Source organism: Vanessa atalanta, chromosome 1 (assembly GCF_905147765.1).
Source record: "Vanessa atalanta chromosome 1, ilVanAtal1.2, whole genome shotgun sequence".
Lineage (NCBI taxonomy): Eukaryota > Metazoa > Arthropoda > Insecta > Lepidoptera > Nymphalidae > Vanessa > Vanessa atalanta.
Window position 1 is genome coordinate 8,000,223 of NC_061871.1, and position 27,033 is coordinate 8,027,255.

A 27,033-nucleotide genomic window follows, 5' to 3' on the forward strand; every position below is an offset into this window, starting at 1 on the left:
TCTCTATCGGCTAGACATTATTCAGAAACCAAAAATTTTTTTATGCATAGAGATTTTTGGAAGCCTCCATTCAAACATTTAGAAAAGGTGCGCTTTTATACATACTCCCATCTCCAATTTCACTGAGAAAGAGAGAAATTATCAAAAATGTAGCAACAACTGCCTTTTATTGACAAACATTTCAACAGACAAAAATGATCAACTTTCCTATCTATTTACTTGTTTTAAGTTTCACTCTCTTAGGTTATAAATTTACAAAAAATATATCATAGCACAGCTGTTAGCATTCCAAGTTAAATTAGTTACTCTTTGCAAAACAGTCAAAAATACACTTATATCAATAGTATTAATCTTTTTTTGTAACCTTTAAACCAATATGTCCATAAAACTGAAGATGATTTTGACGATGGTTTTATTATATAAGAAGATGCGCTCTGCATTCTCATCCCCTTTCAATTTGATGTGTCAAGGTTGATATTCCTAGTCTTATTTAAGAATAAAACGGATTGTAAATATTTCCATCGTTTAAGCTCTCTCACAAATAGTATCATTAAACTTGAATATATGTATGATCGGGTGTCTGTACCTACTATATAATTATGACCTTTAACTAATAATGGATGTGCGGTTTGTGGGCTGCTTATAAACAACCTGTTGCTTAAAACGAATTATATACTCATTTATACGCCCAAAAATAGGTATCCTATTCTCAGCTACCATATTATAAATTCGTTACAAGGCCGCAGCGCTCTTTGGTCATAAGGTACTGGTACTTCTGTTAGCGGGTTAGCATTTAGATTTTATAGCAAAATTATATTAAAATGGGGTGTTCTGCGGAAAAAATTGACGAACTAACAAAAATATCCGAAATAATTACTAGGTACATGAGAGGTTGTCAGTTTCGCTTCTATGAAATATAAGCTTTTATCAACCAGAAAATATTAGTAAAAAAAATGAAAATACTTAAAACGCGCTTTAAAAAACTAACTACCTAAGTAACACAAACCGTATTACTTTTTACTATGTACAAAACTATTTGATGTCAATTAACTCTTGAGAATTTGAAGGTTTTTCGCACAAAAATGTAAGGTAAGTACGAGTTGCTAGAATTTGTAACAGATTAGATAGGTCGTTTGCTTTTCCCCCGCGGGATAGCGAGAGGGTGCCTAATGGTCTTTAAATGACACTAAAAAAAGTATTTCTTAAAATTTGTCATATGCCAACTAAGGGCACTTACCATCAGGCGGTCTATTTTCATTACAAATTACTTTTAATTAGTATATTAAAACATATTAAATAGTATAATACCGCTTAAACTATTACCCGATCCCATCACACTATCGACTGAGCGTTGCAGTAGGTCGACTCATTTAAGTCATACATTATTATGTACACATGCTACTGCAGTTTTGTATAAATTATTAATATTCCGACCACAAACAGTTGTTCGTTATCATAATTGATACATTTGTATGATTGTATGTGTTACGCTACTTTATATATTAGCGCTTATAATGCAAGTATATATATATATATCAATAAGTATTATTTTTTAATGTCATTTTACGTCTCTATTACTATACGAACATCATGTGAATGGTTATTTTATTTTATTATATTCATTTTTATTGTAAAGCTGGGTAAACGCGGTCTTCTTTTTTAATCACTTAAATACTATCCTTCATTCAGAGCCAATATTCGTAGATCATAGTTTATTAACATTATATATAATACATATATATAAATAATAATCTAAATAATATTATAGATGCACTAACCAGCTGTTATTTTTATCAAAAATAAAATAGTAATGTTCAAATATTGCGTGTACATTCTAACCGATTACATCCGATATAAAAGTTCCCAATAATTTTTACCGCTTAAATTTATGATATCAATTAAATGTTCATTAATATTATCGGTGTTCTTTATACACTTATTTTTATGATATCTATTTTGTATATAAAAATCAAAACATATTATCGGTTCTTTTAAGATATAGAATATTTCATATTTAGCTTTATTACTTACATTTTTTTAATTTTGTCAGCGTTTACAAAAGTTTAAAAGACCGTCATTAATTTTATTTAAAAAAGATGTCGCCGTAATTAAGCGTGTCTGATAAAAAAAATGCAACACAATTTATAGCCTTAGGCAATCTGCAACTATAAGCCATTAAATGAGAAAGTTGTGCGTTAATACGATAAGTAGTTTGCAATACATACATGAAAAACTTTCCTCTTTATAATATATTTTTAGTATTCAAATAAGCACACAAAATATATATTTTATTAAGTATTTATAGCACATAGATTCACTCAAGAAGGCGTGCTGCCCCTCCACTTAAATGATTATAGGAGTGCATTAGTATGAGTTAGTGACACTCGTAGTTAAAGGTTGTCGTAGTGTGTGTGAGTCTAGTAAAACAACAAAAAAACCGAATTAGGTTATATTTTTCAATGAAAATAAGAGCTGAACAAACGGTAAGTTTAGATTAACTGTAAGTAAATTTATATTTATTCTTCTCTCAATCGCTTTAAGACGGAAGCTTTGCTATGAGCTTACAAAAAAAAAACATGAAAATATAAATAGTCACCAAAAAAAATCCGCGATGGTTTTTAGAATTTCTGTAGCAAAATAAAAGAAAAATCAATCACAACGATAATTATTATATGAATAACTGTTATAAGAAACAATTTAATATATATATTATTTACGTCTATGAAGTTAAAACTTTACAAAGTAGTTGTTTTTTCAAAGACTTTCGTAAATATTTATGCCATAACCATCCATGCTCCCTAAGGTGGCACGCTAATGGTGTTTACATATTAATAGCAAATATTTTTTACTTAATAATATTTAAATTTTAATATATAAAGTGGCTTTTCAATTATTTAATATAAAATAACCGATTTTTTTTTTCTTTCGAAACGTAAAAGCAAATATTTCACTAAAACCTACAGAATTGGTCGAATTTTAATACAAAAAAAAATTTACAAGGATACCATGTTATACCCGCTGATACGCTCCAATGCAGAATCCTCGATAAGTAGAAGCCGCCTATACTCTTCGTCGTACTTTGGAATTGATTTAATAAGTCAACATAAAAATTATTAAAATGCATTATTTTAAACACCATTGATTGATCAGTACGTACGGATGTTATTGTAATGGGAGCTCACCTTTTAATACCTTGACTTGTAAAAAACTGTGGTTTTATTGATACTTCCGGCTCTCGACATCGTAACAAAATAATTTAATTACCAGTTATAATAATTAAGATGTGAAAGATTAACAAACAATCGAACTAATTTTCACAATTATAATATTTTTTAGGATGGAAAGATAATAGATTTTTTGTAACAATTATAAAAAATATTTTTAAAAAATCGAGGTCTATCCCATACTTAATAATAAATTTTAGTAGCGTTCGTAACTGATGGTTATTCTATGTATGACGTATACTAATCCAACCAGCTTTACACGTCCGAAATTTATAATACTTTAACTATAGCACACAATCTGTTACCACCTCGAGGATTGAATTTTAAAAAAGTAACCTATATAAGAGTAACCCCAGGATTCAAACTATCGTTATCCCAAATTTCACCATTACGGTTCAGCTGCTTAAGCGAGACATTTTATTATTGTAAGGCTAGATACCAAGTCATAACAGCTGCAGGATATAAACTCCACGTGAAATTTGTAAACATTGCGATATACAACAAAAAACGACAACAACCCACATAATTTTTTTAACGACATTCGATCTTTTCGTGTGGGAATAAAAAGTCACCGTACCGAAGTTCACAAAAAATCTCTTGCCGATGCTATCTCGAATTTGAAATCGTAATGAATGTAAGCAACTTTTAAATTGATTGATTATCAATGCGATCAGCTGATGTCGACTCTTAAATTACTATTGCTCCTTTAAAGTTAGATAAGAATCATTAGACTATAACATAATTATTAATTTATAAAAATTAAAAATTGTTACTCTACAAATCATAAAATGGTGACAAGAAAAAATGTTTAAAATTTTCGTTTATAAAAAATATAAATATAATAATTTTTACATTACATTACATTAACAGTCTGAAAATTTCTCACTGCTGGGCTAAGGCCTCCTCTCCCTTTGAGGAAAGGTTTGGAGCATATTCCAGCACGCTGCTCCAATGCGGGTTGGTAGAACACACATGTGGTAGAATTTCTTTGAAATTAGACACATACAGGTTTCCTCACAATGTTTTCCTTCACCACCGAGCACGAGATGAATTATAAACACAAATTAAGCACATGACTATTCAGTGGTACTTTCCTGGGTTTGAACCCGTAATCATCGGTTAAGATTCATACGTTCTAACCACTGGGCCATCTCGGCTTATTAAATAATATTTATCATTAATTTTCAGACAAAAAGAATGCTAGTAATTATTTACTTTGATTTTAATTATACATACACGCACACGCAATAAGAAAATATTCAAAAACATTTCTATTTATAAACAATAGGCATAACGATTTGATTCTTTTCCCTTATAAATACATTAAAAAGACACGATCATTTTATTGTATATTAACTTGTATAGGTCAGTTCATATACAAATCTAAGCAGTTCGTTGATTGATTGATAACCTACTTTTAATTATTATCATATTGTAGCGCTTAGCAAGTGTTCATATGAATTTCAGATGTCAGTACAATTATTTGTACAATCGAGCTGATCTAACGATAGAGCCAAACGTTGAATAGCAATACTTCAATAGCGACTAATAAACCTAAGTTTGAACTCATTATGTCAAAACAAACAAAATGTGTACACTGAAAAACAAATATTTTCATTTTGTCACAATATAATTATTAATACGATTATCGTAATTATTTTATCAAAGTTTTCTTAAGATTTCAGTAAAAAATCACAGCGATAGCAGTATTCAGGCTCAGACCAAAATACCACAGCTAACCAGTTATTCTATCACTACAAACAAATGTCCTCTGACGTGAACAATGACTGAGCAAGTTTGAGCAAAATAAAAAACAAAACAATTTTTATATCAAAGGATTATAATCCCAATTGCAAGACGCTTAATTTAATAATTGTTTTCTTTCTAAGTATCATTAAAACAAATAGTCATGTATATTGAAATATTGATAGTTGGATCAGACGTTCTGGGTCCATTGTTTCCGTCCCCACTTGAAACGGGTTTGTCCAGTCGGGAAAAATTATCATCGCAAGTAAGTAAAGCGTAAAATATTCACCCTTCGTCCAAGTGAAGTTTTCTTATGTTAAGAATAAAAATCATATAATTCATTTATATATATATATCATATAATATATTTATATTTGTGTTAGCGTACTTTTTCCTAACTTAATAATAATACTTCAAATGAATTACAACAACTTGAAAATGCAATACATGAAATTAAAATAAAACAAAGTATAATAAGTATTTTTTAAAGAAATCCATGGAACGTTGTTTGTAAAATTAATTTAGTCTCAATATAAAATTACGACAAAAACAATATATTTTGACGACTAAATAACCGTTCAATAATATGATTTGGTAATACAATTTCTTAATTACAAAGGGCGTGTTTCAAAACGGACTTTAAACGATGAGGCAGATATCGACTTATAGTTAAAGGCAATTTTATTCCTCTCTCGCCGGTAATAACGCTTGACGCAATTCATAAATCGATATTATCAGGATATCGCTAAAGTAAAAGTAATGAGCTTATTCCTGTAAGGCCAAAGCCCTTTATTCTGTTTGCTATTTCATATCATCGATATAATAGCAAATAACGATATTGGAAAGGACTGTTTTCAGCTTTTAGAATTATCGATTAGATCAAATAAATCATTAATACATATTTTTTAATTTTAATTCTTAATTTAATAAAAATACTAAAAATCAAGACTCACCCATATACAATGGCGATTGTCTGCTACCCACGTTGTCGTCGACGTATGGTATGCCGAGTGTAGCAATACCGGTCTGCCCCACGCCGACGACGAGGAGACAGATGAATAGCCATGGTATCACCACGGCGGTGATAGACGATTGCGTGGCCCTGCTCTGAGCGTGAGCTTCGTCACATGTTACCAATGTTGAGTTTCCGTCTGAAGAGCACACGGGTGCAACACCGCCTCGGTGCGAAATTAAATGTACGTCCATCAACCGAGTTCCGTAAAGTACGTGCGGCACCACGCAACCAATCACTCCCACCGCGAGCACGAGCATCATGCACGCAATCCACCTCGGCCTGTGACCGCGACCAGCCAGATAGGTCAAAAACAATGCTGTGCAGATTTGTCCAATTTCTGTCGCCGCCAACAATGTTCCAGTAGTCTTCGATTCCACTTTAAATAATTTTTCGACCGTCGTTGTTACGCTGACGAAGTACGTTAGAAACATGCCCTGTAAAACCCATCCCGATAGAAACACCAGCATGAACACTCTAGTGGAATGAAATGCCGATCGTGGCCCGGTTTGCTGAGGTGTTGGAAGTTTGCAATCGAGAGATCCATTGTTGTTTCCCGTTGCTAGCCGTTCTTGTTCTTCTGGTGTGGCCTCTACTCCTTTCATAGCGCCGTCCTGGGGCTCCGGTCCAGTGAGACCCACCTCCCCGCCCGCGGTGACACTTGCGACAACGGATGCCCTGCAATAATAAAATTATATCATTATTGTATCTATATAACAAATGTAGTAAATGCACTAAGCATCATCGAACTCACGTCATAGTTCAAAGCAAAACAGGGTCCTAGATTCGCTCAAGCTAACAGCCCTTGCTGGCTGCGACCAATGATTAAAAACGAAATAAACGCAAGACTTTCCGGTAAATTAATACAATATAATCAATACGGAAATGAATTAAAGCTAGTCAAAAACTAGTACGAAATAAACGCGATGATTCACAAACATCCATGCTCATTAAAAAAACTTAATCAAAAGTATTTTTAGGGATGATAGGCTGCGTGCGCGCACCCAGCCTAGCGCAGAGAGACTGCAGCGTGCAATTACAGCCGCGCCGTAATGCAGTACACTGCACCCGCCCCTCGACTTCTCCCCACAGGGTTTTTATTGGCCGCCTATCCGTTTTTTGTGCGACACGCAGTTACACACGACGAAAGCTGTCTGAACGCGGCCCTCCTCCGAAGATTGCCTCTTGAATCGTTGCGGAACGTGTTTGTATTACCGAAGACGCTCTTAAAGCTCATCTCTATTTGCATTTTGCATGCAATTCAGTTGCAGACGGGCATAAAAATAGCATTTTTATCTGGCGCTCTAGCAAGAATAGGATCATTTAGATCACGCATAAAAAACGCTTTATTAATGATAAGATGGCAATTTTGAATGGGGTTGACAATTAAACTATAAAAATAAAAACAGAACTATCCGCAACTGACAAACGATAAGCATTCGAGCGTAAGTTCGCAATAATACAAGATTGGAATATTAACACAAATTCATACAGCTAACTGCACTTGCAGTACTCACCAATGAGGCCGATGACCAGAACGCTATGTACCGCCCTATGTGCTGCATTCACTAGACTAGTTCCTAAATGTAAACTAATTCACGATAACACTAATTACCGACGATTAAATCAGTAAAAACGTACGAGAATAACGTTCAGAGATGTGAATTTTTTCACGACCGAAGATAAACGAGACGCATTGGTAACTGCATTCCGAGATAAGGAAATATAACTTGTGCAATGTTCGGACTATAATCAAATCCCTATCGCAACGGTGATAACGGGACGAGCTATATAAACCGACCACTTGTGATGCGGGTTACTGGCCTAACAACCTTAAACAGAGCCCCCTATCTATCACAAGCGTTTATAACAGTCAAAGCAAGGAAAAATAGCCCCAGTTGAAACTAACGTTCCAAGAACCAGCATCAATTTCTTTTAAAAAAAATCTTGACCGTCGGCCGAATTTATATTTTATATTTATTCTGTCAATAAAATTATGATAAATACTTGGAAAGTAAAATTATAACTGGATATTTTATTATCATAGGTTCTGGTTTTAATTAACTTTCTCTCTTCTCACGAGTTCACAAAAATGACATTAATTGACCTGTGTTCTTGTCACCCAAATACCTACTATACTTTTTAAATGTAGAATTAAAAGTGCATTGTAAATAAAAACATAACCACTGTCCAGGCAAACAATCTGATCGCGAGGTCGAATCGCAGCCACGTTCAGAGAAGCGCGGACGTATACGAGACGCCTGTGGCGAGACAGAATTTAATTGGACAATGTTGTATGAAAGTCAAGCACACAACCAGCAACCGCAAAACGCAGTCGCATCAACAATACAAGCTCAATCATTGATGATTTATTTAATCTTCTATGGCGATTGAGAGGCAATGAATCATACGAGCGGAGGACGCAGGATCTATTTACGCGATTTAATAATCTACCTTTCGGCTTAAGGCTTATAAAAAGACGATTAATCTATATAATAACGCACGAAAAATTGTATTATTATAAAGGAAGGGGAATGACACTTATACCATTAAAATACGGATAATTACGGTAGGTAGGTCAGGCCATAGAAATGCACAAAAAAATGGTTGAATTTTCGAGTATATGCTGCTCAGAGCAGTGTCCTCACTTACGATTCAGTGTCATACCGACATCATAAACGTTCGAACAATAAAGAGTATCGTTTAGGTCGACTCATATGGGAGTATTGATTGGTGAGTGAGCCTGTATAATTAAAGGCACAAGGGATATAAATTAGCTTAGCTTCCATTGTTACCAACATTAACGGTGTTGACCACTTACTGACCTGATAATAATTTGAAGACAAAAAAATAGTAAAATTAGCATGTAACCAAGTGTAAACAGAAAAGTGTATATATATCAATCAAACAAATGAACATCCAAGTCACGAAAAAAATATTTAATTAAAACTCCTACGAAAAACACAAAATAACAAGTTAACTTAACCATGGGTATTGAAAAAAATGAACATTTAATAAGTTACCAAGACTCACGGTACAAAAGAACAAAAAAATATTCGAACTGGCATGCCCAATCACAAAAAAGAGAATCAATCCAAAGTATTTTTTAAATAAAGTATGATCAAACATGTTTCGAGAAACGAATTGCTTACGGAGGGTCAAACAACGTATTTAAATAACTATGTTAATTGCAATAAAATAAATTCCTGGAGCGTACTGAAGGTTTAATTAAATTTTTAGTTTGGTGTACATTTGGCGAGTTGCTTTTTTTCCAAAACTAGGAGAACAATCAATGAGGTTTATCAGATCTAAGTGAGAGGACAGTGGGGTCAAGGCGAGTGAGTAGGACTGATGGTATGGTACAGTGATGACGAAAAAACATATTAAAGTTGCTATAAACATACCGAGAACTATAATAAAAACGCAAGTTTTTTTTTTGTTTTTTTTTTCGAATTCGTCCATACCAATCCGATTAATATGTAACATTTATAGTATTTTAATTTAAAATCTCAGGAATGTCATAGCCTACAAAGTATATTATGCTACATTATTTTTGATTCTTATGCAAACCTAGTTAGCGAATCTTGCTCAAACTATAACAGATACCTTAGAATATAAAAAAGGCAGACGTAGGGCACTAACAAAAAAAAATGAAGTAACAGAAGCGAACGTATTATTATTAACAAATAATAAAACGTATTAAAAATTGCTATTAATATTAATTTTATAATCTGAGATGTGCAAATTTTGCATGGAAAATTTGTAGATATTCAATATTTTAAATGGAAATCACTGAAACAAATTTTATTTATTTAAAAAATTGGAATAAAATGAATTTTATTGACATTTAGTCAAATTTTATCAGACAATATTAATCCTTATCAACTTAACATTTTGCTTTAGAAAGTTTTCTGTTGCTTAAACTTTACAATTAGGACTGATTGTTTTAAGGATATTACTAGATATATTAATGAAGGAATAAGAAAATAATCGTGGTGGAGAGGTATCAACCCAGATTTCACTTTTATAACGATAACTGACCATTTTACCTGCGCGAAGTCAAATCTATAAACCATGTCTAATGGTATCATCATCATTCTAGCCTTTAACAAAAAATAATTAAAAGATAGATCTTTGTGCTATGCCGTCTGCTTATGCTTTCTGGTTCACTTAACATTTGACACAGTCCAGCTTTTTATTATAAAAAATATACAATGTTGCATCAGACCATATTGGTTTCTTTTATCATTTTTAAAATCTATGATAACATCATTTATTATCGAGATATACGAAGCCACAAATACTTTCAAGAACTACGTACATACATACACAATATTATAAAACAGAAAATGGAAATCTGATCATCTAAAATTCGGACGTTTTTCGAATACATATTTATATAACACAGAACTTTTCCAATACAAGTTTTATAATTATGTACTAAAGTAAAATTGATGACAATTTCGTACTAATGTATGCCTAGACTGATTTTTACTGAATTTCTCTGCCCGATGGCGACAAACGATAATGACTTAGCACAATAAAAACAATACAATAAATCTCAATGCTAGCTGTTCCATGTAGCTGGAAAAAACATACAATAATTGCTGCATTAAGTCTGATAAAGTTCATTGGTAACGATATATCATTATTCATTCCGTTACTATAATGTTCATGCAAGCAATAAAGTTCAATTGCATTCCAACATAATAAAGACCCCAGGAGCTGCCTTATGTTTTACGATCATTGGTCTCGTTAGTGACATGGTTTCATATTTCGTTTACTAACTTAACTGCGTCTTACAATTAATATATGAAAGCAATTAAATTTAATTCACCACTATAGATCTGGTATTACAGATTTTTATTATTTCTTGTCTGCTAATAAAAATTACGTGACTTATCGATCGAAATTATGTTAAGTAATATAAATATTCGCTCTTTATTAATACCTACTAAACGGATAAAAATATTTATATGTATAGACGCATTAAATTGATTTCATAAAAAATGTTCAATTTATATATTTTACGAATCAGGTGTTCATGAATCACTTCTGATGTAGTACCTTATTTTTACAACAATCATCATGATACCATTAACCTTGGCAATCATTTTTTACGACACATGTATCGCATGGAATTGAAGTAGCGACCCAAATTTATATTCACATATGTCAGAGCATTTTTTTCGTTTTTTTTTCAGCCGCATGTAAAAGTTGCCTTGTATTAATATTAATAACGTAGTAATTAATCTCTTTATTTATTCTTAGAAAAAATAAAAGGTTTAATGTCGTGAATTTAAAAAAAAACTTCGAATCACACTATATATACTTTTTTAACAAAATAACTACCTAACGTGAATTTTTAACTCAACTTTCGACAAAAGACGTCTTTACTATGAATAGCTAATGATTGATTGACATGCGTGTTTCTACAAATATTGACTGAATAATCAAGGCTATTTGACCAAACGAGAATGAGAGTCGATTATGAAAGTACAAACTAACAATGACATCTTCAACTGACTCTTAATCTCGATCGCAGTAAGAAGGAATAACAAGTCACTATCGTAAATATTTAGATCGGTGATTGTCAAATGCATATTAAAACAATTCATACTATAAACGACTTCCGATTGTAACTATTGGACACTAATGTCAGTTAAAAAGGAACATCGAGGTGAAGTTTGATAAATCAAATTCGGGATCAAGATCGCAAGGAGCAATCGTCACCAATAATAGAGCAAAAAGAGAGTAATAAGAACGGAAACGGGTTTGTAGGTAATACGAAAGATGTTTCCTATATTTATAATCTAAATTATCTATATTATCAATGGAATGAGAGCTGTGACTTCATTGAGTACAATTAATAACGTAGCGGAATATTATATCAAAAATAAGCTAACCAAAGCAAAAAAAAATATGCAGAAAATGTGATTAGAAACCAATTTCGAGTGACGCCCAAGCCCTATACATATACGCATTCGTTTGCGTTTCTGTAGTAAAAACGCAATAGATGACTACTATTTACGATATAGACAGGTCTTTACGGAGTGTGGGGGCTGAGCAGATGTTTTATAAAAATAGAAGATGGATGATTCTATCGACAAAGAGACTAGACACGGCCTATAATAACAACAACCTTACTTAGTAAAAAAAATACTATTTTATATGGTTATCTTTAGTGCTGACTAGCAAAGCATCGAATCAAGTCAAGAAAGCCTCAGTTAACGCAATATAATAATAAATTGCCATAATTGAATAATAGCTTCTAGTAATTTCTAAACATGAAGAGCTGATAATAACGCAACTGTCTGATTACGGTTTAAGGTTATTGAATTGACGTTATTTTCTTGCCCTAGGGAATATACAACTATCTATAAGTATGCACTCAATTTAACGGTACTGCAGTCACAATTTTTTTTAAATTTATTAACATGTGTGTAATATAACTTATAAGATTAATCACATCCTCAGTATTTATTAGAAAACTAAAGAAATTAAAATATTACATTATTATGTATTTGAATCTTAGGATTAAAAAAAGAATGAGCGACAAACGTGAGCGAGCTTTAAATTATTTTATTATAACCTCAAGCTGGATCTTACAATTCAAAAATAATAAGAAACACCAAACCGAGCAAATCGTTTATAGAAATTACACAATGAATTAAAACTTTTACGCATTAATCATTTCAAATCGAAGTTTTAATTTGAATCGATTAGCATTTAAAATACGCGTATGGTGGCTTGTGCAGATGGCTTCAAACAGGTTACTTTAAATTCATTATCAAATGACACGCGCTCCGAACGAACAGACCGATTTAACTAATCAACGGGAATCCAATTTACTTACACCAGTGTAGATAAGTTAATTATTGTTATGTACATTTACTACAACTGGATAAACTCCTCCACTGTTATAATGGTTCATGATTGGAAGCTTATTCTATTAAATTTTGTAAGGGAATAAGGCTTGAAAGGAGAACAAACGGACACATAAATGGTCTGTTTGTCAAAGCGTCACGCAAAAATCAGAGGACCCATATTGAAGTTTTTTTGTGTTAAAAAAAATTATGACTAAACTCACTTACAATGGCGAAGAGGCGGAAATATAACAATAAACCACTTATGAAATGTACCCGATGGATAGGCAATGAGGACTTCGTAGTAAACGAAAATATATGCGGGCGAGACCGCGGTTATTAGTTACTAAGTGATACAAGAAATATTAAATATCGTATTAATAAATTTATAAATTAGCAATATTTTACTACCCAATGAATTTCATGTTTAAGTTTGTTCAAGTCTAATTGTAGGCATTATTCATAGATAAAAGAGCCCTGTATCAACTTTGTATTATATTAGTGCTCGGTGCGACACAGATTCTGAAATGTATGGCGAGGACAGAGCGACAATCAGACACATTGACACATTTGTCTTGTACAGATAGTATAACCATTTAATTATAGTTATTTTAAACGATACAATTGTAATTTAATTTAAAAATTCATTTTTTTTTCTATGGAGAAGAGTTAACTTACCTAAACAGTCAAGGAGATAAATGTGCACAAGGATATGTTGAGCTATGTAAAACAGCCCGGGCATACAAATCGGACAGCCAAATCGAGCTACGTAACTTCATTTATTGAATTTAACACATAATGTTACTTTGTTATATTAATTTATTATATAAAGAAAAAACAGTTCAGTGTTTCTATTTTTAGTGGGCAATAACTATGATCTACAGTAAGGAGTAGAGGCCAAAAGTTACGTTAGGTTTAAAAAAAGAAAATAATGTTTAAAAGACCTAAAATATAAAACTATTGTTTATGAAGGGTACCGCAAAATGTAAAAGAATTTAATTAGATGCGTCAACGTCTAATGCAAAATATTTAAAAATATTTTGCAGTTAGCGTAATTCAACGCCCGGTAATATAAATATATTTATATAGAAAAACCGACTCTCAAACCAAAATAATTGGGTATTATGCATATTTCAACATTATTTTAATTGAGTTTTCAGTTTATGTGTACTTGCATTCAAACTTGTGATCCGGTTTTGATTTTTTTGTTAATATTAATTATATCATAGATACTTTTGACTCTTTCAAATTCAAATACGTTACAAAATGTATTTAAAAAAATCATCAATGGAGAAACATGTAGAGAACACAGACCAAGTTTCTGACGTAACTCTAGAATCTTTACCCTAAGTTACTTCCTTAGCTGTGTAACCTGACATCGAAACTTGATTAAAGGCAGCATTTTATGTTTGAATCGCGTGATTGCCTTCATATTTGCAATTTAATTCCAGTACTAGTTGTTACGAATCTAGCATTTGTAAGCAAGCTATCAACTTAAAATTCAGATGTAATTAATTGATCTACAATTTGCATTCGGGATTACGATCTAGTTCTGGTTGTTATCGCTACGTAATACCTACCTGATTAGATTGATAACAATGTCAATCTCGGCACGTTGAATAATATACATTAATCTTTTAATGGCATATTGCAATATAAATTCCTGAATTACTTATATAATTTTCGTAAAACATTTATTATTTTATCATGAATATTTAAAGTTTAGTGTTTTAATCTCGACATATTCACTAGCTATGGACAGGATGTTTTAAAACTTAAGCTGTTCTGTTTTTCTATATATTATATGTGGTTAGCGGAATATATATCACAAGTATAATACAAAAGAAGACGGTCTTAAAAGTAACGATTTCTCGTCATAAATAAGTCAGATAATACGCGTAATAAAGAACAACTCGGAGTGGATACAATGGTTTATCTTGAGAATAAATAAAATTAAATTCTGTACCACAATAAAACAACGTAAATTTACTTTGAATCGAAACTTAATAAGAAGGAATAAAAAATAACAAAAAGGGAGATTAAAACGAATAATTCAGGCGCAAAGACATTCGAGTGAAACAAATCCTTCGTAAAGAGGTGTGTCTACATAAACCAACTTTGACAGGAGACGCCCAGCGGTGCTCCGTAGCTGATGAGAGATATACGGTTTAAGCGTTCACATGAAGGTTTAGAAGGAAAAGTGATGATGAAGTTGGCAAAGAACCAGAGATTAAATATCCTTGAAGAAATAGACGGTTGATTTGTAAATTAGTATTGCAAAACGAATCTGTATTCAATTGCATGCACTTATGAGTCGTAGCAATTTTAGAAGTCGGTACACGATAAGATATCTTTATGCTTTCTAACACAGCAAGTTTTCCTTAGATAGTTCGGTTTGCGCAATATGACATAATCAAGCCTTGACATTGTTGATCTCATACGCCAGGCGCGTACTAAAGAAATACCAGGTACTCGAGCTAAACTTATTTAACATATGTAAAATAATAAAATAAACGTTTGACTACCGAAACATGCTATAAAACTATTTATATTATTTTTTGTTATTGTTTCACTTCTTTAATATTATATTCGATACCGACTGCTTCATGTTCTAGAAGATTGAAGACCTGAGTTTAATTAAGACCGCAGTTTTAAGTAAAATGTCATCTTTTGTATCAGATTGGCCTTACCATAAAATCATGAGAGTAAACGAATAAAGAGTGCACTTGTATTTGCGCACACGCTTGTAAACTATACCTCCGCAGTTAGTTAGTCACCCTTGAAAATAGCTGCCGTGACTGAAATCGGTTCGGACATCATCACTTACAGTTTACCAGTTATGAGTTTAATTTAATAATTAATCAAATATTGAAAAATCCGCCACTTGTTTAGTTTGTAACGGAAAACTACGCCGAAATAAAGTATACGTTGGTCGAGCAAGGTCGTTCCACAAATCACTAGTTCTGCCAATTTGACACCACTCACCTCCACTTATTGGACAAAGTGGAACGTGTAAATGAAGAAACGATACGCCCAGCCCGCAACCGTTTAACAGGCATCGGTAATGATGAAACAGATGTCAAGTTTGAAGGTAATATTCATTTAAATATAAGAAAGATAAAATAAATTAAATGAAGTAACTTTTTTATCAAGTTTAGTCAAGAATATAATATTTATTGATTGTAAAACGCAATTATAATATAATAATTGTATAAAACGCAACCGCACAATAATTAAAGTGTAGAAGTAAGAAAAACACAGTAAGTGTAATATTTGAGACAGATAGCGTTATCGCAGAACAATTTTGTCAAAAGTTTATCAATTTACATCGTGTTATAAACTTCACAGTCATCATTGACTGTTTAATCGAATTGTCCCCAATCAGAGAGTACGGGTGAAAGCAAAACACCAACTGTCATGTAATTCGGCCTATAGGGGCGGGGTGCTAATAATGTCATCGTATCAACGACGCCTCCGTACCTTCGAGTGGGATTTGCATACAACGATCGCCTGAATTCACGTGGAGAAATCTCGACGTACAACTTTTTAAGAGTCTGCAAGCATTGTGTGTTCAACGAAGCTGTTTCCATTACCCATTTGAGCAAAGTGAATACTTTAGGGTCAACGTACGAATGCTCAAGACCGAGTGTATCGATAACTGGTACTTGTCTCTTGATATTATTAAATTGCGATATTTTGATCTTTGTATAGCTCTGTGTTATTTTTTTTTATTTCAAATGACAAATTCCTGCGCTGCGATTACTACATAAAAAAGTGCAATAAGTGTAATTCATTCGAAAATTGCTATAAATCTAAAGGAATTTCATAACTTTTGTTGCAAATGTGTTTCAATGTCTAAAGCGAACTTCAAGATTATATTTATGATCAAAATTGATTTAATTTTTTTAAAAATATCGAAGATATTGTTGCCTTTGAAATATATCTTCGTAACCTATTATACTGTCTTAACATAAAATAATATAAAATAAATATTTTATTGAAAACAGAACTGTTAAAAATTAATCATTGCTTACAATTTAGTTTAAGAGTAACTCCGCTGCTATTTTAGAATTATTATTTATTTGGGATAAGAATGTACTTTTTTAAATCTAATAGGTTTAAATAAAATTGTCATAAACTAAATGATTTGCATTTAATTTATATTGATAAAGTTTATTGAATAGTTTATGGGTTGAAAATACTTAATTAATAAACAAAACACGCGCGCGTTGAATTAAGTGGGTGAGGGCCAGTTGTGTCTCTGTGAAGAAAGATTCTCTTAAAGTGTTTTACAAAACGTTATAATCTCTACAAATATGTTTACCCTCAAAATTTTCAAACAGTAAAAAATAAATATTTTTTCTAAAAACTGCTTATTTCACATAACTTCGATTTGATTAGACAAAGTTTAAATAATCCGTCGTACTTGAAAAGTGCTTACCAACATGATTCTAGTATGAGAACAGGTTTAAATACTTTAGATTTCGTAAAAGGCATCTTTTTCACCTCGTACTTCCGACACTAGCGTAAAATACAACGAATAACAGGCTTTGAAATCCACTCGACTCTCGGCGTGCTCAGCTAATGGACCGAATCGTACGTATACGACATACAACCTTACATCACCTTTATACAGGATATAGGTTTAATGTTCTTGCGTTTTTTAGGAGATCCACTCAAAAAAACAAGCGTGAGATAGTCTAAATTATTAAGTGAAATAAAGTAACAGACTGTTTCTTCTCGTCTGCTGGGCAAACACTAATCTATGCTATGCGTTTATGCTGAGTTATATCAAGGCTTCCTTAAAAACAGTATTTTGAGAACTTTTGCCAAGCAAGAGATGAATTCTATAAAATAATGTCGAACTTAAAATACTCATTATATCAGTATCATATCCACTGCCGAAATAGCTGGCTCCGTAAATATTTACGCCATCTCAATTTAGAATACTAATATATATGTATACTATTATAATTTTAGTAAGAATATTGTTATACTTTTATTTATTGTTAATTATATTCCAACTGTCGGTATTTAACATAATAGTAACGCAACACAACAAAAAGAAGTCATGGCCGCAGTCAAGTTCAAATCTCTGGGTCAACCTTTATTACCTTTAGACAAATTTCAAATACTTTCCATTTACGAGTCACGATTACAGGGTTATCTTTCAGTCACAAGAGACAACGAACTCGTTTTAAATTACAAAAACGAAATCCTTAAGGTTTATATTGCACGCAGTCTCGTTCCTCTTTTAATTTCATTACCATGTCAACTTATTTACTTTGAATTTTTTTTTGAGCATTTGACCTTTTGATTTCTAATAACATTGCCGATCATCAATATTTACATTAATCATCAGTAATTACATTACTTTAGCTTCCAATAGGATTAGTCTTATTATTTGTAGCATTATTAAAATTATTGATAGATCTAGTTCAGAATAATTTAGTACTTACTGTAAGGCGAAAATGACGGTAAAACCGATAATGACATATTTGTAAGTAGGATAAAATGATCTTCTAATAGCTTATTTGCACGGTATAAAAACGTGCACTATTTTAATATTCGTGGAAACCTTGAAACCAATACTGCCTAAAGGGTTTACCTGCTGTACTACGCTGTAGCATCTGCTATCTTATTGTTTTGAATTATGGATGACGGAGCAGAACAACTGGTTCGAACTACGCATTATACGTGCAAAAAATATCTGGTTTACACACGCTTAAATACAACTCTTTCAATATTTTATATGCGTACATAATAAGTGTTTGGTAATTCAACGAATTTAATATCTTATATCTGGTTCTCACAGTAGTATGTCAAAAGTTATTTCGTTTCTATAATATAAACATAGCTTAAATTTAAAAAATAGGATGATAAGTAGAACTATTTACTTCAATATAAATAGTGATTGACAGTTTTTGATATTATAATAAATAAACGGTAATAAACTATTCATGAAATATATGTAAATATCAAGGAAGCTATTTTAATCTTGTACACAAAATTTACGATGACAAGAAATTACTGAATTTCCTTTCGTTTATTTTCAACATGCACTCGCACTGGCTATAAAGGTTGTATAGTAGTCATTTAATGTAAATGTATTCATGCGATTAATCACATTAACTTTAATAATAATTAAAAGTTATTTTATCTTTTACTCATAAGGTTCATTAGGTATGTTGAATAAAAACCACGTAACTACGATTGAATTGACTTTTGCGATAGAACTAGCAACAGAAATTAAAAAAATTGACTATCGAAACTCCATTGACCGTGAACCATTACCGGATGTTAAACGAAATAAAAGAGTATAGTAGCAGATAGCTGTTACTCGACCCACATAAGTAACCTCGTTACAACGAAATCGCAATGTAATTTTGCGACTCACATTTTTCGGAACACTTTTACTTCGACATCAGGTTACAGTTTTTTGATGACACCAATTTCTCTTTCAATAACTTTTAGTTAAACTTCGGCTATAGTGCCCTCAATGTTTATGTAGGTCTTCGGATCTTCATATTGCCCTACAAATACTGATAGTATCAAATTTAACGTACGAATAAATATACGTCTGTGGTTTGTCAGTTATCGAGGTTATTAAAATTATTGATAAACACATATTACGAATAATCGAATTGAAATAAACTATAATGTGAATAATAAAGCAAAGACTCGTAATACTGAAAGAAACATACTTTTATAAAACTTAGAAGAAATCACCATGAGCACATAGAAACGAGACAGACGAGCCGACGAGTTATTTACTAATATTTCGCTATCTTCATTTCGTCGTTTTCGAATCATATTTTATGTATGCGTAAACTGTACAAGCTTTCTCTCTTGTACTCTGATTTTGCTTAAATTTCGCTTATTTTACAATCAATGTACTTCAATGGAATAAAATATCTTCTTGATAGAAACTGATAGTTTGAATCAATATTTGAATCGTACTAAAAATATTTTAGTCTCTTAGATTTCTAATAGTCGACGACAATTTCGACTAACGTCGTAGAAACAACAGCAACATATATAACAGATATCATAGCAATTATAAGACGCAAGGCGTAATTAAACTTTACTCAGTGAGGTTCGCAAGAGAACTTATAGTCTGAGTCAATTATCACGATTTCATTGTAACTTGTAACGAAATTTTCCATCTCATAAAAACTATGTATAAAATTACGGTCCAAATTTATAGTCAATTAAACGTTGGGCACAAATACAAAGCCGGCTATACCAGAGGAACTAGTCAAAGCAAACGAGAGCGAATCTAATACAAACTTGTAGCACGCTGGATTACTTTCATCTGTTGAGATACTGAAAGCAAACTTTTACTTTCAAAGTAGAAAGAATTACAGATTGAATATCAAAATAGACCTATTATTACACATATACAAAGTAACTATAATAAAAACGCATTTTATTTCCAGATATTGGTATAATATCATAAAATGTGCCGCATATCCAGAAATATGGAGAATATAAGTCATAATTGCAAGGAAAATAACTTATTAAATTGAACCGTTACAATTTAACGCTGTTAACGCGCATTGCTTAGCTCATAAAACCTTAATCCTACACCATTTAACGCACAATACTAAAGGCATAAACCTGCCGGCACTGCGAGAGGGATGTCGACCGTTAACTGACCAACAGAAAGCAATAAGAAACCAACCTGTATCTACTTGATATTTTACTAAAGTAGAGATACCATAAATAAACTATTACATAGGACAAACTAATTAACAATCTAATCATTTTATGTCAATATTCACAAAATTATAGTATGAAGATAAACAAAACAGTTATATGAAGGTATGGATATAGTATAATTTGGACATTTAAATGCATCATATTAAATACTTTTGTAATATTAAATAACGCGTAGACCAGTCCACAGTATCCCTGACAAATGGAGTTTTACTCTAGCAATATTTTGTTAAGCACGTAGGGGTAACGTACGAGGCAAGGGACAATAACATTGTCCCTTCGTTTTATATCCACCTTAAACTATTAAACAGAACATAAATAGTCACGCCAGATTTTTATACAATTAGTCATTTTTACAATCTCTTATTATTTTATTTGTATTATGAGAACATAGTTCTGATAATTTTAATATACTTAATATTAATGTTGATATGATTTAATACAACAGTATTACAGTAACAGCATGCAAGGTTGAAAAATACAAGTATGAAAGTTGAAAAAATAACTGTTTATATAAATTAATGTAATAGATAGATATTTAATTTATTATAAATTAAATTTCGTTGATAATTATATAGACTTGATACAACTAATTAAATGCTAACTTATATCATCCGTTGAAACGGCAAAAAGCTTAGAAGGCAGCGTCAAATAGTAACCACATTAATAGGAAAATTTATGTCAGAACAAGAAGCAGCCCACGAGAACTGGTCAGACGAAAGCGAAACCTCTCTAATTACTTTCATCGGTCCAGAAACTAACAAAGTTGCTTTAACAACTGAGTCCGAAATGAGGACGTTAACGGATATAATAAAATATTTAAATGATAATATTAATTATATAACACATTTCAAGCCTCAAAATTTTTAAAACGCAATAAAAACACACCACTATAAATCGTCCTCAGAACTGGGGAGAATTAGTAAGTTTTTTGTCACTTTGCATATAATCTTACATATTTTGTCTTTTCTATAACATAAGTGGCGGGCGGGCAAATATACCACCCGATGGTAAGTGGTAACCGCGCCGTAAGACATTGTGCCTTTTGTGTGCCGTTACTATGGCAAACTCACCCTTTAACAGGACCAGTACTAAATATTGCTGCTTGCTAGTAAAATATATGATGAATTGATACCTATCCCCTTTGCTTGAGCTTGGCTTTAATTGGCTTGACTTAACCTCTTGGTTTTTACTTCAAACCCCAACCACCAAGCAAATGTCTAGGGAAAATACAAAAATATATATTCATACATTATATATATCTGTACTTCCTACTACTCTAGAACATTGTACGTATCTTTAAATTTTGAATTATGTATATATATTCTTGTCAATTTTTACTTATTTATTATTTTATTTTTTTATTACATCAATTTTTATCATTTAGGTAACGGAAACGAGTTCTTGTAATGCAAACATATTAAAATATATATATATCAGACAAAATATTTTTAAAAAGTCTGTATAATTATTAAAAATAATTATTTTTGATAGAATCACACCGGTATGTTAGACTTAAGTTAAAGATAAGATTTTATTATTATGTCCTAGCAACCGTTCTGTTTATCAAAACTATCTCTGTTTATTTGACTCTGTATCAAGTTGATAGACCAAACCACCTTTATAGGCATTGCTCGTGAATAAGAAATTAAAATTGCTTTCAGAAAGTTGTATATAATATAAGCACCTACTTTACTCGCAATACTCTGCTACTTAAATAATGACTCAAACCTTTTAGGAATTATACGCAAACGCTCAGTTGAGCATATTATATGTAGGTACTTATAGATACACACACTTAAAAGTTATAACTGCGGGTATTAAATATACAACAGTAAATTATGTCATTTTAGTAATACTTTTAATGATAGTGATGCTTGAGAACTACGGTCAATATACGATAAGACAGCCGTGGGAGTTATCTCTCCCGATATGAATGAACTTCCCAAAGTTCGTGTTAACTTTGCGTAAAGATAATAAAAGAACGCTACATTATCATATTCGTATGTCTACTTTTCAATATATTTTAAGAATAAATGAGTAATAATATAAACGCAAAACACCAAATTGGCTTCCTATCTAATTGTAAGTTGAAGCCTTCTAATACGCGGTCATCATAGCATTAGCAGCCCGAAAATGTCCCACTGCTGGGATAAAGGCCTCCTCTCCCTTTGAGGAGAAGGTTTGGAGCATATTCCACCACGCTGCTCCAATGCGGGTTGGCGTGGTCATCATAGACAGTCTACAAAATTGCATTTGTTAAATTATCTAATTGAAATTATGTGCTAGATATTAATTTGTCTGCTGCATATATTGCCTAATATACAGCAGTAAATTGAGATCAATTATGATAAAATTAAAATTTTTACATGCAAACGAATTACTTGATTGTATCATTAAAATTCATGACAATACATATCCTGAAAACTTAAGATTGCTAAAAGTTTTTACAAAGTTTATATTGTACATGGTTCATATTGATGTTTATTATTAAGTTCGGGAGGTGAGAAGGACGAATGTCTAGAGGTCGATGAAAAGGACGAAAGTCTGGAACGAAATAATACTAAAATTGAAGAAAATTTCACATTAAGACTCTTAGATTATCTTCTTTTACTTTTTATAACTTTTTGTGTCATAATTCCACTGGCTTATACAACAAACCGTATACAACAACACAAATAATTTATGTTTAGCAATAGAATAAATGATGCGTTGTTTTATGGCTAAAAAGACAGACCGGCTTGTACAAGGCCCTACCAAAGATAAAGTTATTTTTCATAACCAATGAAATAATTTCAAAATCTTTATTTAACTACTTTTGGTTGTATGTATTGTATCTGATAAAAACTGGCGATAGAAACTAAGTGTGACTTTTTTTATTTGAATAGTTCTTGTTTACAGTATGTATAGCTTTTTGAAACAGCCTGGAGGCAATCGTATACCATACCCGAAATGTGTTTTTATCTAAAAAAAGTCATTAATATTATAATATCCTTAACAAATAACATTCACATTTTTTTCTTAGTATACTTATTTTTTTATCAAACAATTGAACATTTTTAATCGTTTACTGGGATCTTGTTGTAAAGATTCCATCTTACTCTTAAAACTACATATATACTCAAAGTAAAAGAACACTATTTTTTTTCTCCACAATATACATTAATTTACATATGAAAAAGACCACACACGAATGTTTTTTGTTATTCTTAACATGCAAGAGTGCATACGACTACAGTTTTTATAAACAGAAATAGGCTGGGGACGGTAACGCCAGCCCAAATGTCGACGACAAATACACGAGTGTATCTGATCTTCATTAAAGTAATCGGTATGTCTCGCATTTTTCTAAATCATCTATCAACACGTGATATTTCTATACGACAAAAGGCATTGTAAAATAAAGAAAAGTAGGCTTTGTGATTTGAAGTAATATATTCTGCAAGCATTGATAAAACTTTATATTGATTGAAGTGGTTGAGTACTATAAAGTTTAATCGATATTAGCAGAGCCTTCGATTTAAATACATTTCCTTCACTGTTTATTTATTGAACACTCGGATTATCTAATCGCTGTCTATATTTACAATAAGAATATTTTCTTTAAATATTTACACGCACTAACATAGTAATTTGTTAAGCCAAGAGTCATACTATGTGATCAACGACCTATATAAGTAGCGGCAAATCGGTCATTTCCAGTAACGCACACGTATTTACACGGTCTTATCTTGTTGACATGACATCCATCAGCGTTTGATCAGAACACAGTGTTGAGTAAATAATGGGGTAAAGATATGACTGTTTAACTAACTTAACTTACTTAATGACTGACGTTTTATTTTCCAAATTATTGTATACCTGGGGCCAGCTTGTTGATCCCACCCGTTGATATTTTAATTTTATTACAGAAACTTAAAAAAGATCACAACCGGTTCAGTTTCGAAGTGGAACGCAAATGAAATTACGACCTTCAAGAATGAATCGCTGATGTTTAATTAATCGGATTACCATCGAATTGAATTTGGGGGATTTGATGGAGTAAAAACTTGAAAAGTTTTAACCAATCTCATAAGAACATATATTAACCGAAAACATGCAAGCTAATTGTAAAAAACAAAATTTAAATTAGTTCATATTTCCTAGTTAATAATTACTAACTGTAAAAATACAAACTTATGAGCAATTATTGAACAACTCACACCATACACTTGTGACATTAAAGGCAAAAGTCTAAAGTAACACAGAAGTTATGCAGCTAAACTAAGTACCATTAAGCCTAGATCGTGAATTCCATTTTTAATGGTAATGCGAGTATATCTTAAGCTGATTTTGAAATAAACATTTGCATACATTCTAAATAATCCAAACTAGCAATTTAATATATAGATGCCACTTACGATCAATTTCGGCTTATTGCTGATTCCTTGGCACTTAACGAGTATAGCGCATACGACTAATATATTAGCAAAAGGACTTTATGAATCCGTTAGCGTCGGTAACACTGGCAAGGATCACTTATCAATCGGCAAAGTGTACGACACCGTCGGTGGTCGGTGCGTCGCGCCTCGCGTGCTAGTCAGAGCGGAGTGCCGGCGTGCGGCGTCGACTCTTGTAAACAAATAGTTGGTGGGGGGCCCGCCAAAAAGCCTGGTCGAATCACGCCGCTCACTTACGTCACTACCAACGATATACAAGCTGACCGCTCTTGGAGATTTACCTTCAATTACTCCTAGAGATAAGATTTTGGGCCATGTTTAAGTGTAAGTCGTTATTGAAGTATAATTGACATAAATCTGTTTGGGCATGTACTAGGTTAACTTTACAAGGAATGTGATTAGCAAAACGGTAGTGGAAGGATAATATATCTTAAGCATACGAGACTAAAATACTTCTACAGAAATTCAATTTAAGGCAATATCTCAAAATTCGGTATATATTAAATGTGATAAATTCTGTTATACTGTCTTGAAAATAAAACAATAAAAAAAATAAAACACAGCGCTATTATCTTGTCATTAAGCAGCAGAATTAACGCAAACGATATTAATCTATACTGATATTATAAAGAGGAAAACTTTGTTTGTTTGTAATGAATAGGCTCAAAAACTACTGGACCGATTTAAAAAAATCTTTCACCATTCAAAATCTACATTATCCACGAGTAACATAGGCTAAATTTTATGTCGTAAAAAAAAAGGTTCCCTGGGCGACCGCTATTAAGCATATAAAAATATAATAAGCTTTGAATTTTCAAAAAATTCTGAAATCCGAATCTGTAGGTGTACATTGAATACACCTACAGATTCGGTCGATTTGTTCATTAATTATATGTATAGAAGAAAATTGTCGGTAAATAAGTTTACAAAATCAAAAATCAAGTCATAATATAACTATTTACATCACATCTATGATCTGTATAGTGTTATAAAGTTTTCATAATTTTCGCAAAGTTTAAAAAAATCATCTTCTTACTTCTATTTATTTAAAAAAAATATATTTTGTATCATTATGGGTTATTTTGATTTCCTTTTGAGATACGCAATCGTGTCACAAATCCAAAATCTACGCGGACGAAGTCGCGGGCAGAAGTTAGTATACATATATAAAAAAACACATTATACTTACAAAAAGAATTATACAAAGGGTTAATATTTTATAACGCTTTGTCTAATTCTTTTTTTCCCCTCATAGAAGAAAAACACGTTTTGCTTATAAAATAATTAACACAATTTCAAAACCATCCAAATATAATGCAACACTGTAACTGCTTCTTTTTTTAATAAAGAAATGCATTTTATGCAAATTGTTATGATGAACAAGTTGTAATCTATCTATTTTTATAAGCTGTTTTAAAAAAAACTATTGAGATTTAATTTCATTTTTCTGTTGTCTAGCCGATTTCAACTAAATAAAAGAAATCGCGTCTGCTTTTTTAAGACAAAAAATTTAAGCCAAAAAAAACTTGATTTTCGGGATTCCTAATGACTGACAAAATTTATAAATTTAAGCAGGTATAAACTGTGCAAACTCATTTTATACCTACTAGATAAATCTAGCTCAATATTAAAATTTGATATTTTATGTACCTATACACTATCATTTCAAGATTTGAATTTCATCAAAACATAAAATAATTAAATTTATTGGTAAAAAGAAATCATGAAAAGTTTTGCAAGTTTTACTTTTTTTATGATAGATTTTTGAGACAAATACTGAATAATTGAGAAAAAAAAAGTGCATTGAATTAGGTATATTACCTAATTCAATACACATAAGACAATATTCTTCATGTAAAAATTTATGACCTGAGTGACCTGAGAGACCTGGTGAACAAGTAGTATCCTAGCTGGTAATAAGGTAAAGCTTACGGTGATACTGCTCTAAAATACAATTATATAAGTTTTAGTCATCAAATATCGCGAAGTATAATGCTTTTATTACTTTTATTGTACCAAAAATCATT

The 27,033-nt window shown here is 31.6% G+C and overlaps 1 protein-coding gene across 3 annotated transcripts in view; it reads right to left on the reverse strand.

The window, feature by feature from the left end:
• Positions 1-27,033, reverse strand: part of LOC125067523 (solute carrier organic anion transporter family member 74D-like) — a 57,010-nt gene that overhangs the window by 19,863 nt on the left and 10,114 nt on the right. Inside the window, exons 1-2 of one of the 3 annotated variants that reach the window (XM_047676193.1) lie at positions 24,968-25,168; positions 5,924-6,660 (exon numbers count right to left, since the gene is read on the reverse strand). In XM_047676193.1, coding sequence (XP_047532149.1) covers positions 5,924-6,587 — 664 coding nt within the window. In that variant the 5' untranslated portion in view covers positions 6,588-6,660; positions 24,968-25,168. Of the gene's footprint in view, positions 1-5,923; positions 6,661-6,736; positions 6,977-24,967; positions 25,169-27,033 lie in introns of those variants that run through there. The other 2 variants (XM_047676185.1, XM_047676199.1) reach the window with 2 other exon arrangements.